This window comes from Diabrotica undecimpunctata, chromosome 7 (assembly GCF_040954645.1).
Source record: "Diabrotica undecimpunctata isolate CICGRU chromosome 7, icDiaUnde3, whole genome shotgun sequence".
NCBI lineage: Eukaryota > Metazoa > Arthropoda > Insecta > Coleoptera > Chrysomelidae > Diabrotica > Diabrotica undecimpunctata.
The window spans coordinates 34244949-34261754 of record NC_092809.1 but is presented as its reverse complement, the minus strand read 5'-3'; the positions used below and the strand labels follow the sequence as shown (position 1 = coordinate 34261754).

At 30.5% G+C, this 16806-nt stretch overlaps 2 protein-coding genes across 11 annotated transcripts in view; both read right to left on the bottom strand.

Moving 5' to 3' along the window:
• Nucleotides 1-16806, bottom strand: part of stac (C2 and C2B_Munc13-like domain-containing protein staccato) — a 188754-nt gene that overhangs the window by 55109 nt on the left and 116839 nt on the right. For all 10 annotated transcript variants that reach the window (XM_072537024.1, XM_072537026.1, XM_072537025.1 and 7 more), the window contains one exon: nucleotides 75-339. In XM_072537024.1, the coding sequence (XP_072393125.1) occupies nucleotides 75-339 (265 nt within the window). The remainder of the gene's footprint in view (nucleotides 1-74; nucleotides 340-16806) is intronic.
• Nucleotides 4583-12153, bottom strand: Ssadh (succinic semialdehyde dehydrogenase). The gene is made up of 2 exons (XM_072537036.1): nucleotides 11524-12153; nucleotides 4583-8511 (listed from the first exon to the last, which is right to left on the bottom strand). Exons 1-2 carry the CDS (start codon nucleotides 12005-12007, stop codon nucleotides 7487-7489), a joined length of 1509 nt encoding a protein of 502 aa, XP_072393137.1. The 5' UTR covers nucleotides 12008-12153; the 3' UTR covers nucleotides 4583-7486.

Below are 16806 nucleotides of genomic sequence, written 5' to 3'. Positions count from 1 at the left end.
GAACTTTCTGCTAAAAAAAATGATTTCACATTTTTTTATTTTAGTAACAGTGAAAACAAAAAAAAAATACTCACATTCAATGCTGTAGCTATAAGATCAGTCTGATCTTTTTCGGTCTCGTTTTCGGAATCAGTTGAAGCGACCGAGACTTCGTCGCTTTCAACCGTCGGCAACGGTTGGTCACTGTCGCTTTCTTCGCCTAATTTATCCGGAGAAATCTCAGCAGCAGCTTCGGCTACTTTTTGTTTTTCGATCTGCTCCTGTGCTACGACGAACTCGGCCTGTTCCCTAAAGAGGGAGCCGAATTTTTCGAAAAATCCACCGTCGACTTGTTGGATCCTGCAAAAAAGATTAGTGAAAATAAATACAACGAACTGGTAAACACTAGGTTTTCATGAAAAAAAAAAACGGTTCTTTATCTAAAGCAGTTGTTTCCTCAAGCTATAGTTGTTTTCAATTTAATATACAGTAATAATTTTACTTGAAATCGCTGCAATCCAAACTTCCCATCGAATTGATAGAGGCGCAAGTAAAGGGATCATGTAAGACTTTTAAAATAAAAAATATTCAGGCACTACTCAATAATTCTTTAAGACAAATGTTTACCAAATAATTTAATCTTATTCGTAAGTATTAATTTCATTTTAGGAAAAGGTAGCAACAATCTTATTAAATCTATTGTTGTAAATATGCGATAAATTAGCTCTGTCGGAGATTTCTTGTCGAGAATCCTCAAAAACACTTTAAACGAACACTATTACGAATGAAAAATTTTGTAATATGAGTAAAGTGTATTTGGTGACTTGTAAGAAAAGAGTACACTTGCATCTTTCTTCTATAACCAGTGTTCATTGATCTTGCAACCAGTAGAGACCTTTTTATTCCATCGGCTTCCACTACAATGTTTTTAGCTAAGCGTTATCTAGAAGTTGCTCTATTGTATTCTGTCATTCAGAAAAAAATACAGCATACTTTTGGACGTTTTTTAAGAGTTATACACATTTTCGTGTTTGTATTTAAAGCAGCGAAGACACTGTTGTTTTGAGACTTTTATTCAGTGTGATCTACTCTACCTTGTGTTTTGAGCCTATGCAAAGTTTCAATCTATTTTATTTAACAATTCTTCTATTATTGTTCTCTCTATTGTTCATTTCTGGACTTTCTTAAATGATTTTAAAACTTCAAGTTGTGGCAGACTCGCTGTTCTAGATCTTCCAATCATTTATTTTCTTTGTTCCTATCCATATTCGGTTAATTTTATTCTTACTTTTTTAGTTCTAGATCATCCAATAATACCGATTGCTTTATTTAGAAACATTTTCAGTTTCTTGTACACCAAGATGCAGTCTAATGAATGTTTCAGAACATGATAAACTTATTGGACAAAACTGGGCATATACACGGTTATATTTTAACAAAACACAGAACAAAGTGTAAGACATGATTCCTGTTTAAAGGGAAGTTTCGAAGAAAAATGGAAATAAGTATAATTAGCAACAAGGTAGTGAAGAATATATTCGGCAAGAAAGGTAGGTGAAGTAAAACAGAAAGAAATAGTGCCAAATTGAATATGATAAAGATACAAACAAGAGAATGATTAATAATGTTTAAGGGAAGCAAGGAAGAACGTACAGGAAAAATGCAGACAAACCTATAGAGAACATAAGAAGAGTTGAAAGGATATAAGTAAAGTGAAAATAGGTTCAGAATGTTAACAACTGTCAGAAGATACTCTGTCTTCAAAATTTTGGTAGTGCTGTACCACCATATGCGTATACTATTTCGTAGACTGTCTTTATTGTCTCTAACTACGTCGTATTTTCGGTTCCCCCTGTAATTAATTTTGTCTGTGTTTAGTTTACGTTAAAAGTATATAATAAAACTTAGTAGGTTGTTTGGCAATAGGATATAAAATACTCAAATGCCAAGATTTGAGGCATATTAGTTTTGTTGTGCGATGGCTGCAGACGTTAAGTAATTAGTCTTTTAGATACGGTTGTGTAGCGATAAACTCGCATTTTACGGTAAGCTTTATTATTTTTGTCCCGTTTCATTTGATTATAAAATATAGAAAAATTTATCTTTCTTAGAGTCCCACCGACAGGCTGCTTCCAGTAGCCGTCCTCATGTCATCACCTCTCCAGTTTCATTGTTTTATTTAACCCCACAAGATAAGATCAGATTTGGACCTAAATTGAAAGGGTTGTATCCACCCTTTTTTTGCTTCGAGGCACATGTCTTAAGGTTGAATGAACGACTTGGATCGTTGACCCGCTGATTTTCAGCTAAGTGTGAATAGGATAAAGTTTTCTTGTTGTATTAGATATATATTTATATAACTCATTTTATGACTAAATCACTATATAGTTTTATAGTTGATTAGGGATACATTTTATGACTTAATTCTCATTTATTTTAACCATTATGAAGTTCCATATTTTATTGAGTATAGTACGATGTATAGTTTGAGACATTTTGTGGTCCATATCCCTTATTTATCAATTTTGAAATTTTAAGTAAAAATTAATTTACTTTTTTGAATAATGAGTTCATTTGTATAATGATTTGATATATTTTACAACGAATTTGAGTCATCTATAAATCTCCCACTAAGATCTTTTGATCTTTCAGTTTCTTGATCTATTATCTGTCTGTTAGTCAAATCCATACCCACCCCAATGACGCCTCCGATACTAAGCAGCGAGTCTTTCGTATTATTCTTGTGTTACGACAACCTCCATTACTATCTAAAATTTTATTTCAATGTTTCAACGTCGAGCTTCCAAGTTATTAACATTCACTAATTTGAATTTTCTCTCGACGGACTCTCTTATCTTGTTCGTTTTAGTGCTTATTTCACCTCACAATATATATATATATATATATATATATATATATATATATATATATATATAGTTTGAGTTTAGTTCTTGAACCTTAATATATATTTTTTAGTGGATTTTCTTGGGCTTAGGTTCATAAAAAAATTTGATTTGATACTAAGATATTTTCATATATTTTTTCGACGTTTCGGCAGGAAATCCATACCTTTTTCAAGAAGTAATATTGACCAGCATGTAAAAATTCGGTACTAACAAGTAGACGTCACAATTAAAATAATATTAAAAACATAGGACATATAAAAATGTCTTAGTATCAAATCAAATTTTTTTATGAACCTAAGCCCAAGAAAATCCACTAATATATATATATATATATATATATATATATATATATATATATATATATATATATATATATATATATATATATATATATATATATATATATATATATATATATATATATATATATATATATATATATATATATATATATATATATATATATATATATATATATATATATATATATATATATATATATATATATATATATATATATATATATATATATATATATATATAGTCGCACGACCTCAGATCCGGCAAATATTGCGCAAATAATCGAACACTGGAATTGTGTACAGAAATTGATATAAACAGATAACCGGCTTTTTCGATACTATTATCCATTTTTTGAAGTGGAAGGACGGCCAGGACATAATATATCGTCTAATCGGCTGGCCAGAAAACGCTTAAACCAATCGAAAACACGTGCGCGTGTCAAAAAAGTAGTTCAAACTTTTAAGACTAATTGTGATACGATATTCAGCCGAAAATAAAGCAAGAAAGCATGTGGGGTCTGCATACAAAAATATAAGGTATTAATCTCTTATTTCCTCAGATATTTCCATCTACTTATGTTCTGCGCCTCTGCTATCCAATTGGTCGCAATTCTTTTGAGGTCGTCGATAGTTATTGTATAGGTACCCTATTCATATTCTCTAGTAAAAATTGAAACTCTTCCCATGTTCTTGCCAGTAGCACAGTATCTTGTTATTTATTACTTCATCATTTACGTTTATTTCTTCATTTTTGTTTGATAAAACTTCCGTCTAAAATGTCATCTTCCATTCTTATGTTTGCTCGCTGATTCCAGTATAAATTCAGGATTACTCTAAGATCTTTATCATGTGTTTTTGCTCTCAAGAACAACCTTAAGTAGCTAAATCATGACGTACCCTGTCAAAAGCCTTTTCGAAATCTATAAAACAGACGTATATCTCTTGATTGATGTCCAAGGACCGCTGTGTAACAACAGTTACAACAAACGGAGCTTCTCTAGTGCCTAACTTCTTCACTAATAATATTCAACTTTAACATAACTAACATAAACTAAAAAAAAATGAAAACTGTTTATAAAATGTAATTAGATATTTACAGTAAAACTAAAATTGTGAAGACTGTTACAGATTGGCCGATAATACAGTATATATATATATATATATATATATATATATATATATATATATATATATATATATATATTATATAATGGCTTGTAACGGTTTGACAAGATAAGGTCTACACGATTTTGCATTCAATATTGATTTTTTTGAGATTTGAAGTAGTTCGTCAAGTATAGAGCGTAACAATAAATTTTTAAGACGATAGTATTAATGATTCTATTAACGATGTTTTTTCAACTGTTCGTTTGAAGAGAAAAAAAAACTAAACTATATGTTTCATGTATATATTTATCTCTTTGGTTTACAACAAAAAACTTTACATAATGAGTTCTAACTACAACAATTATTTACACTATTGCATAGTAATATAACCAACAAACAGTTTGGGAGTATTGCTATCAACAAAATAAAGTTGGAGCTTATTTTAATCAGTATAACTTATTAGTTTAAACAACAGACAAACATTTTTTTAAACGACTGTACATAACATTAACAAACAGCGGAAGAAAATTCAAACAAATTATTGCTAACATTATTTTGTGGGTTCTACTGGGGTATCACTACCATAATTTTTATTTTACCAAACAACAAATATTTGTAGTTTTCTTTGGGGATAATGTAACATTAAGTACTAAAAAGAACAGCACAGAAAAGTGCACAAAAAATACCGCATTTTATGTCGATTTTAGATAAATTTTATGAAAAATGCAAATCACAGATTCTTTAAAGATGGTTATTAGGTGATTGGCCAATTTGTATAGTGTGTATTATCTGTATTGTGCAGTGTTTATTGAATTAATGCCTCATAGTGGCCTTCAACGTATTTAAAAAGTTTCGGCAACTCACTTTGATATGTCGCTGATCTATCCACTGCACATCCGAGGCTTGTGTGCTACGTTTACCTCAATGTGTGACTAAATAAGTTTTTTAATTAAGGCCACTGGTGTTACCTTTTAAAGGAATATTGGTTGCTTATTTGTTGCTATGACCGACTTATTTATCCGTAATCTATACATCAGTATCTTGCTTTAAAACCAGCTTGGTATTAACGTATTGTTTCTCTGATAAATTCTCTATATGCAATACTTATTCTTCTACGTAATAATCGCATTTCCGCAAAAAAAAACCACAAATATAAGATTTTATAGATGCTATTTTTAATAATTAATATTGCTACTAGAAGTTACATTTTGGAAGACCTTTTTGGAAGACAATTGGAGTATATCACTACATTCTTACATCTAGAGGAATGACACAGGCAATTATTATTATAATATACAATTGTTACGCGTTTATAACGCAATGATTGTGTACGTTTTACATCCTAAAATGTTATAAATTACGGTAATTGTTACATTAGGCTTTATACAATAATAAATATGGCAACTATGCAAAATCAAATTTACTTTGATTATATCAATCACATACAAAACATATTTTGATTAGCTACTAGGCCGACAAATTTTTAGGTTGCCCTTGTATTTATGAATGATTATACACAAAAAGGAACAAAAAAATTATCAAACCCTGTTTTTAAAAGTACTATTCTAACTCTTACATTATTAATCAGTAAATGAAGCTTTAAGATTGTACGAGAATTCATAAATTGCAAAAATGTATTAGTTGTACCTTCTACCTGATTGTTATTTGATATATCAAACATTTCCGTTAAAAATTATCCGATATTACGTAAGGTCTCTTACGAAAAATCTGCAAATTAGTCTCATGATAATTTTAGACATGAAAAATTGAAAGTAACTTACACAGAATTTCCCTAGTATGTTTACCAAATCATCAAGTAAAAAATATAACGTGAAAATCACGTAAAATCTCTAGGAATTGGCCTGCCTATAATTTTAGACGCGAAAATACATAATTTGGAAGCAAAACATTAATCTACACACCAATATCTCAATATATTGGTAAATTTAACTATATTATATTGAACCGATAAGTCAGAGTTTTTGTAAATCGTATCATTGTTTTACAATTTACATCAACACGAACATTACGTAGCTTCACGTAAAAATTACGTAAAAATTAAAAATTACGTAAAAAGATAACGTGAAAATCACGTAAAATTTCTACGAATTGGTCTGCCTATAATTTTAGATGCGAAACTACATCATTTGGAAGCATATAATCAGTCTACACACCAATATCTCTTTATATTTGTAAATTTAACTATATATTGAACTGATAAGTCAGAGCTTTGGTAAATCTTGACGGCACTTGACAGCAATTCAACGGTTTTACGTACATTGGTCACAATTTTACCAAGTCAACACATAAAAAATGTGTCATCACTTAAAAAATAACGTGAATATTACGTAAAAATCACGTAATATCTTTAAAAACTGTTCTCGTTATGATTTCAGTCATGAAAGTACATAATTTACTCACTATTTGAGTATATATTCAGTTCTTGTCCCAAATCGTCAATATTCAGGTTTTGATTCTGGTATGAATATATAATATGAATACTTGTTTCTCCCATATTCAGTTATTCCTCCGAATCCTGGACCATTAGAATAGTACATAAGAGAATAATTCACACATTTGAAACGTGGTGGAGATTTAACTTCGTATTTACAAGAATATTAATCTTCTGACCACAATATAGAGATACAAATATGTTCTAAGAAAAATCAGAAACAACTGGTAGAATCTACATCCAAAAGCATTAAGAACCATGGAAGAACACTCAATATACATTTATAATTGCTACCAATCTGCTAAACTTAAAGAAGCTACAAATTCTAGTACAATTTTTATTTCATCGAAAATTACAATCTTAAGAATATGTTTATACTTATTACAGCTCTTAAAGCGTTTACCGCCTGTTTTTTATTTTGATTCTTACAAATTCCATGTGGCAGTTAACGTCTTAACGCTCCTATGCTCTTTTAGGTAATATTTGATCCTTCTCACTACTGTCAATCTCGACAACTATATATATATATATATATATATATATATATATATATATATATATATATATATATATATATAAATAAATAAATAAAATTATAATTGAATAATTTAGACAAAGTAATAGTTTTATAAAAACTAAGACCATTTAAATACATTCTTAAGATTGTTTATAGGTGCATTATGCTTAGATAAAAAGAATCCATGATGACATACGTGTCTAGTAAGCCTTTCAAATATTATCTACTGCAAATTACCTATACAGGTATACTTAAGGTATGTATAATCTTCTATCCCATGATGCGACCCTTCTCTACCAATACCCGATTCCTTGATACCACCAAACGGTGCTTCTACAGCAGAAAGTAAGCCATCGTTGACTCCGACCATACCTGCTTCCAAGTTTTTGTTAACCCTAAAGATCTGGTTGAGATCTTCGGAGAAAAAGTAAGCTGCAAGACCTCTTTCTGAATTATTAGCGATCTTTAGGCTTTCTTCTTCCGTTTTAAACTTGATAATGCTGATAACAGGCCCGAATATTTCTTCGTGGTATATTTTCATTTTATCATTTACGTCTACTAGTACGGTAGGTTCAAAAAATAGATTTCCTAGATTTGGAGCAGGTTTTCCACCAGCTAAAATTGTAGCACCTTTTGATACCGCATCATTTACAAATTCTGATACTTTTAGGAATTGGGTTTGGTTTATTAAGGGGCCTATTTTGACACCACAGTCAACTCCATTGCCCACTTTTAAATTTTTCGTCTGTTCAACTAATTTACTTATGAACCTGTCATAAATCTCGTCCTGAATTAAAAATCTATTTGAGGCTACACAAGCCTGTCCACAATTCCTGAACTTAGAGGTCATGGCACCTTCTACAGCTTTGTCAACATTGGCTGAATTGTATACTATAAAAGGAGCGTTTCCACCCAATTCAAGTCCCACTCTTTTAACTCCAGATGCACATTGTTGATACAGAATCTTTCCCACCTGTGTAGAGCCTGTAAAAGACATACCTGCTACTAAAGGGCTTTGACATAACAGTTTACCTATAGCTGGAGCATTTTGTCTATTGCTAGTGATGATATTTATGACGCCTTTTGGGATTCCTGCTTCTTCTGCAAGCTGCGCAAGTGCTAAGGCCGTCAATGGGGTGTCTTCTGCTGGTTTTATCACACATGTACATCCCACTGCTAGAGCTGGACTCGCTTTTCTTGTAATCATTGCGTGGGGAAAATTCCATGGTGTTATCAGTGCAGCTACACCTAGAGATATAAAAACAAGTGAAACAGCAGTATACATTATGCAGATTGATCAACAAGTTCCAGTACTTTTTGAATTGTGTGGTAACATTGTGAAAGAATCTAATACATTTGATAGCATTTTTAGTGAGATTACAACTGTTTTTGTAGAATGAGTTTTGCATGTTTAGCAGTATTTCAAAATTTTAGACATTAAAATGTAAGTCAAATCTTCATCTAAACATCTCTTAGATTGCTGATGAATAAAACACTTCATTTGGTTCATGCCAAGAAACTATAATGCAAAAACTAATCATGAACTGCTTGCTTGTGAATTTTTTTTCGTGCTTGTTGACCAAAAACAAGGCTGAAGTCAGGTTTGTTAGGAACTTTTTGAAATGTTAAATTAATGATAATGACAAAATTTTGAGACACATCATCATTGGAAACTGGACATGCATTTAGAGCTACGATATGGAACCAAAGGTTCAGTCCTCCGAATGGAAGTCAATAATCTGTAAGACACCTATAATAAAGCAAAAATGTTTTTGTAGTATAAGCAGGTCATTACATCTCTGTTGCTTTTATCTGGGTTGTATGGAGGTTCGGAAATATATAATAACACTATATAATAACATATATATATATATATATATATATATATATATATATATATATATATATATATATATATATATATATATATATATATATATATATATATCTTTAAGGAATATGACCGTTTAATATAATATAAAAAAATGTGCACTCGTAAGTGAAAGGGATATTTTCGGTCAAATTTGGAGATAAAAAAGATAAGAGTTGTGCTACTTTATCTTTTATTGAATACGTTTCGCCCACTGTTCAATGGGCATCATCAGTTCGTCTAAAAGAATGGTATTAGCGATACATCTAATATAAAAAACAATTAAGTAAACGATCTTACCTTTAAAAGATCTGTAGCATTAAGATATTAGTATGGTGAAGACACATCAAATATTAATTTACTAAATAAATCAGCAAAAACACAGAATGCCGGAAGATTCCCAATTTAAGTAATTTTATATTAATTTGTTTTATAATTTAACTTCTGAAAAAAATTTTCCGTCAATTTTTTCAGAAGTTAAATTATAAAACAAATTAATATAAAATTACTTAAATTGGGAATCTTCCGGCATTCTGTGTTTTTGCTGATTTATTTAGTAAATTAATATTTGATGTGTCTTCACCATACTAATATCTTAATGCTACAGATCTTTTAAAGGTAAGATCGTTTACTTAATTGTTTTTTATATTAGATGTATCGCTAATACCATTCTTTTAGACGAACTGATGATGCCCATTGAACAGTGGGCGAAACGTATTCAATAAAAGATAAAGTAGCACAACTCTTATCTTTTTTATCTCCAAATTTGACCGAAAATATCCCTTTCACTTACGAGTGCACATTTTTATATATATATATATATATATATATATATATATATATATATAATATACATATATATATATATATATATATATATATATATATATATATACATATATATATATATATATATGTATATATATATATATATATATATATATATATATATATATATATATATATATATATATATATATATATATATACCCGGTATTTTTAGGCGCCTCGCCCTTCCGGTAGGGATCTATGGAGTAGTATCACTGAGCCGCAAGCCCTTATCTCTTGCCGTACTACTCCACCATAGGCCGATCAGACACCAGCCTATTCTAGTCTAAGCCGCAGATTCATTTAGAATTTTAAACTGCTGCGTTAGACTTTTTGTTTTCTGTACACCGAGCTGGGAATCGAACCGCTGAACCACTAGCAGTGAAGCGAGTGAGAGCCGGCCGCCCAGCCTGCTTGGCTATCTGACCGACTTAATAGATCCATTCAATGACAAATCGTGATATTACAAGGTAACTACTTCACAATATTTATGCAAGGCAGCAAGGTCGAGTTTACACTTACTAGACTTCTAATAAATGTTTTAAATAACATTAATATTTTTTTATATAATGCATTGTTACTGTTCTATTTTAATTGATTTACCATAATTTGGTTAATAATGTATTTAAGTGAAAATTCTTAATTTATCAGATTTGAATATATTATACTACACCTACAAAGTAAAATTGAACATGAAAGTCATGATTACTGTATTCTTCGACTGGAAGAATGTCGCCTACTATGAATTCCTTCCATGAGGTGCAACCATTATGCATTTTCATAATACTAAAAAATGTGCAAAGAAAAACATTAAAACTGTGGAGAAGTGGAGATTAGATGCTTCATTATTACAACACATTAGTTCAGTCTATGATATTTGCACAAAAACGACATCATTACCATTCTCAAACTCTCTTACTCATGAAACCTATCTCGATGCAAATTTTTCCATGCAAACTTTAGTCCTGGAACTTTTTGATCGCACATCGTATATAATTGTATATTAGTCCAACAAAAGTGGATGTATCTCAATTTTGTCTATGTCTCTCTGCTTGATCTAGTGATTATTAATCTATTAAATTTTAAACAATAATAATAAATGAATTTTTAATAAAAATATTCAAAATTATGAAACAGGGCAATGCAATGTAAGTTGTCTACTTTTGGGGCAGCTTAACCATTTAATTAAATAAAATGAAAATATAAATGTATGATAAACTAAATTTGATCCGAAATGTGTTGATCTTAACAAAAAAAAAACTTTGATAAAATGAAAGGCAAATATCGAGCACAGCTTATTAATTAAATCTTGCTCAAGTACTTTCGCTTCCTAGAGCATCTTCAGAGGCATTTCATCAATTTTGGCCTATCGAAATGCCACTGAAGATGCTCTAGGAAGAGAAAGTACTTGGGCAAGATTTAATTAATAAACTGTGCTCGATATCTGTCTTTAATTTTATCAAAATTCATTTATTCGAGCATTCAACCTTATATCAATTCAAAGAAAGAGTGCCCTAAACTGAGTATTGCCCAAAAAACAGTATAATAAAAAAATTACTTACCAATAGGATAATGCTCCACTAAAAATTTCTTCGATGGATTGGAACTTCCAATGATCTCCCCTCGAACATTTCTAGCTTGCTCGGAAAACCACTCAACAAATGCATTTCCATAGTTCACTTCTCCTAGGGCTTCCGAAAGAGGCTTGCCAGATTCCGCAGTCATGATCTTAGCGAGTCTATCTTGATTTTTAACTAATAAATTGTACCAGTTTCTTAGTAACGTCGATCGTTCTTTAGCTGTAGTGTTTTTCCATGTTTGGAAAGCTTTGGAAGCAGCCTCAATGGCGTTTTGTGCGTCAACAACGTCCATATCTGGTACTCTATCAATAACACTTCCATCTACTGGATTAATAACTTCGAACGTTTTGTTACTTGCGGCACTAACCCATTCTCCGTTTATGTATGTTTTACCACTTAGATGCATTTTTCTTGATATTAAATGAAATCTCACAATGTCACACACTTTAACCCTTTGGAATAACATGTTTATATAATCCTCTATTCACGTGGTTTTAATTGAGCAATAAGTATTTAACATAAATGTAAAAAATCGGTAACAAAACACATAAGAACTAAACAGGATGCATTCGCAGTCTCGACATTGAGATGTCAAATCATTTAGGATTTGATTCTGCGCAAAAAAATTAAATAAACAATGCTTTTTACATTATATTTACTCACCTGTATAAACACTGATAGATAATTTAACAATTAAGATTTATAACTCATTTAAATCACAGCTCTTGAACCTTATTTTTATTTTTCATTTGAATTACATATCTCTGAAATGTATCCTAACATAACCTAATTTTATATTTAAATGTCGAATAATTTTACGCCAACTGTATATGCAACGTTTACTACGTCGATACTTTTTGTGTGTTGTCTACATGTTTGCAACAATTTGTTAAGTTCTGATTGTATAATATTATGAAACACTATTATCTAATTTTAATCGGATATTTTTTTACATCGTAGAGAATTATGATATCGTTAATTTTAATTAATTGTTAATGAAATAAAATAAAAATTATGCTGATAAAGTAAAGTTACTTTGTTGAATAGGTAAAAGGGTAAAATATATGTTACAAGAAAAAAGTTTCAGAACTCTTTTTCTTTTAATTTTGGGATAATAGTCCAGTCGTCAGAGATTTGATCTCTAAAAATGAGACGAACAAGCTAAATTTTGCTGAGGATATCAACAATATCAATTTTAGGACAAAAAAGATGCAAAAAAGTTTACTGCTCCTACCCCCGGATTTACCAAGAATCTGTAGGCCGTAGATGTTTCAAATAAAAAATTTAGCTGAGATAATTTTTAACACTTTCTGTGTAGAAGGAACTGTTCTCCTAAAAACAACGGTTGAAGCGACCGGCGATTTTGAATGTCAATTACGCACGCGAAATCAATTTTAAATAAAATTTGTATCAACTCGACGATAAATGCAATATCTTCTGATCAGAGTGTCCTATCGACAAAAATCAAAATGCGTTTTATAGGTGAAGAGTGCAGTTTTCGTATGAAGCAAATTATACCAATGAGACCAATAAAATGTATCACATACATTGACCGCGGTCACTTTGGAATTTCTATTGTTAGAGCCTAATCTTCAAAACCTATAACATGAAATTTCGATTTTAAGTTTTGGCAACAAATGTGAGGCATTTGAAATATATGCCTAAAAAACGCTGAATTTAAACTTTCACATTAAAAACAATCTCACGTCACCGGAAATGCTTTCACGAAGACGGCATTCGGTGGAATTTGTAGTTGAAATTGTGTACTTTCGAAAAACGTACTTGTGCAATCGAAAAGAAGCAGCATTAAATGTTTTGTATGTCGATCGTTGTAATATGAAAGTTTAAATTCAGCGTTTTTTAGGCATATTTCAATTGCCTCATATTTGGTACCACAACTCAAAACCGAAATTTCATGCTATAGGATTTAAAGATTAGACTGTAACCACAGAATAATAAAACAATCAGAATGCCCACTCTGCTTGTCAAGATCAGTACGCGCATTCCGTTCGCTCAGACGGAATTAGCCATATTTTAAACGGAACCAGTGCTGTTCAGTGAAATTTTATTTGGTGTGCATAGAAAAATTAACCCGGTTTAATTTATTTACGGCAATATATGCACTATATGCGACATAATATGCACTATTTTATTCGTACTTTTGGTTGAAGAATAGATTAAATTATTTCAAATTTACTAAATTATTAATCTCTAAAAATTTAAATTATGTTTCTGTCGTAGCTTGTCACAAATTTCTTAATCCGAGTGTGTGTTTCCGTTTAAAATATGGCGATCGCGTGCTGACACACTTCAAAGGCGGCATCTGAGAGTGGGCATTCTGATTGTTATTTATTCTACTCTGTAACAATGGAAATTCGATAGTGATCGCTCAATGAAAGTGATAAATTTTATTGATCTCATGAGAATCGTAAAAAATGGCAAAAATCTAGGGGTAGAAAAACGCTATTTTTTTATTTTACTGGGTAGACCTGTGGTAAAAGTAGCAAAGTTTTTTGTAAAGTTTTTAGGGTCCCACACCCACAATTAACATTTTCAGCAAAATTCAGCTTGTTTGTATGACTTTTATAGGTTCAGTGATATTTTCGTCTCTGACCACTGGAGTAATATTCCAGTTCGTTACATTATGCGCAATTGCGTTTTGAGCGTTCGCGTTTTAAAAAATCCGACAGAAAGTTTGATTATCGCGGAGTTTTTCTGACCGGTTCATGATCAGCCAGAAACGGGTCCATTAGGTTTGTGGATTAGAGTCGATTTTTAGTCCCAGGTTTTTTGTTTGTCTTCGTCTCGTACAGTGGTTTCGTATAAGAAAACATACCAATAACGAAAATTCCTGTACTAAACGAGGAAACATGATCATGAGGAAAGTCGGTGATTATTGCAGACTCTAATCTTGATCTTTTTTTAAATATTTTATATGTAGTTGTATTTTTAAATCAACAGTTATCTACTGCTCAAAAACTTAGTTTAATAATTAGTTTTTTTTATACAACTTTTGACAATCTTTTTAAATGTTTTAAATTTTTTTTACCCTATACACTTACTTGAAGTTTTCTGTATTTTTTGATAAATTAAAGACATTTAACAATGGATAGAATTTAGAACGTCGAATAAGATTATTTTTTCTTAAATATTAATATCTTGGACTAAAATGACAAAAATATATAGGGATTATATCTATACAATTATCTGAGAGACCAGACCGTTCCATTTGTTTTCAAAAATGTGACCTTTCCGGTTAAGAGTAAAGGCGGTTAGAAACATTGGTCTGGTATGAGGTTAGAAACAGTAAGAAATGTTCGAAAATCATTCGCGGAGAATTTAAAGTTGGAAAACTAATCGCGCCAGCGCACAACAATAATGCCTAACTCGTCCGAAATGCAAAACTGGTCAGGGACTCTCTGAGCGAACAAAACTATTCTGTTAAACCATTAAGTAAGTAAGATGACACTATGTTAAAAAATAATTTAATTAGAGAGAACAAGAAATCAGCAAGAGTCTCACTAGACTTGATAGGGTGTGAAACGAAGATATTCGGAGAGAAATGGAAATCGATCTAGACATAATAGACACAATCGAAGCCAAAAGACTTAACTGGTATGGACACTGAAGATTGCTTCGATAGAAAACGCTGGAAATTAGGATGCGAGAAGCGGCGCCAGCTGTAGAAGACTCGTTTTGTTATATATATATATATATATATATATATATATATATATATATATATATATATATATATATATATATAGAACAAGAAAAGTAAATATCCTTTAGAATAGAGGAATTTCCAACAATAGAAAAAGTAGAATTTAGATAAGGGTTATTATACGATAGACACTATACATTAAGTCAGGTTTTAGGGGAAAAAATCAAAATTTCATACAATTCATTCTCTTTAAGTATTACCTAAGCTTCTTAGGCTTCTTCTCATATAAAAACCAACATGGAAAAAGTAATCCAAAGAAGAAAGGAGCAAATGCTTTAGTCAGAAAAAAGGACGAAAGAGGTTACTAACTGAAGACCAAGAACAAGCAACAGAAAAAAAAAGATACAGAGTAAATTGGAGAGATAACATAACCACAAATAATGGTGAAATACATTGAAAAGGACAAAATTAGACTGCGAACATTGTAGTCCAGAATATGACGGTTTTCTGCTCAGAATTCTTTTTATCTGCATGGATTTGCTTGAAATTTGAACAGTAGGTAGAAATTAGCTCAAAGATCAATGATGTCAGTATGTACTTTTTCGTTGGGCCTGGTTATCACTCCAACTGGGGGTGGAAAAAGTTTATAAAAAAAACATGGTAGTCCCTAGAATAGTGAATTTTATTACAACAATTTTCTTTAGAGGTTTTTCCTAAAAGTCAATATTTTGGAGTTATTCGTCACTGAAAGTTTTAAACGATTTTTCGCGAGTAATTCCAAAAATTTAGATTTTATCGGAAAAACTGTTTGGATATAAAATGAAGCTTATAAATCAAAGAGATTCGTTTTTTTATTATTACCTTAACTTAATATTACCTAACAAAATGACAAACATATAAGATGTTGAATAACCGGAAAATGGTAAGTTTTTCATGAAAAACTTATAGAAACTTTTTTAAAGATTTTAAGAAACCTTTAACATGACTACTAAAAAAGTTTTTGCTAGAACATTAGGATAAGTTATAACTGCAATAAAGTCCGCATATATTTTTGTGACGCAGAAAGTAACAAACTCACTCTCGGCAAAACTACCATTGTTCCAACTATTCATTGTTCATTTGCAATTTACTTTATTTATATATAAACATTCTGAAAGTTTAACTGAAAAAGTTTTAGTTTTGAAAAAAATCCAAGTTTAAAAGGAATACACCATTTTAGTAATGTCTTAAAAAAATCCCCTCTTTTTCAACATAACTTAACTAAACAAGATACAGAAAAATGCTAGAATACAAAAAAAAACAGCTTTTTTTACTAAATATTATGATTTTTTTTTATTTAATATTGTTTTGAAGATATTTTCTTATGGCATATTAAAGCAAATACTATTTTAATGATAATAAGCCACAATTGAAGTTTAAAATAATTTTATTGATGTTTCAATTTGCACTTCGGAATTGGGGATTACTTCCATTAAAATAGTATTTTTTTTTATTTGTATAGACGAAAAACTAAACGAGATATGATTATTTTTAAAGATTGTATTCGCATGCTTTTAGCACCAGTTTATAGCTTATTATAAAAGCTACAAAGCGATGTACAT

Bases quoted from the DNA above. Each gene is read 5' to 3' on its own strand.
- Ssadh (XM_072537036.1), bottom strand. From the start codon at position 12,007: ATGTTATTCCAAAGGGTTAAAGTGTGTGACATTGTGAGATTTCATTTA. The intron at 8,512-11,523 runs GTAAGTAATTTT...TTATATCTCTAG, and splicing joins AGTGGAGCATTATCCTATTG to GTGTAGCTGCACTGATAACA.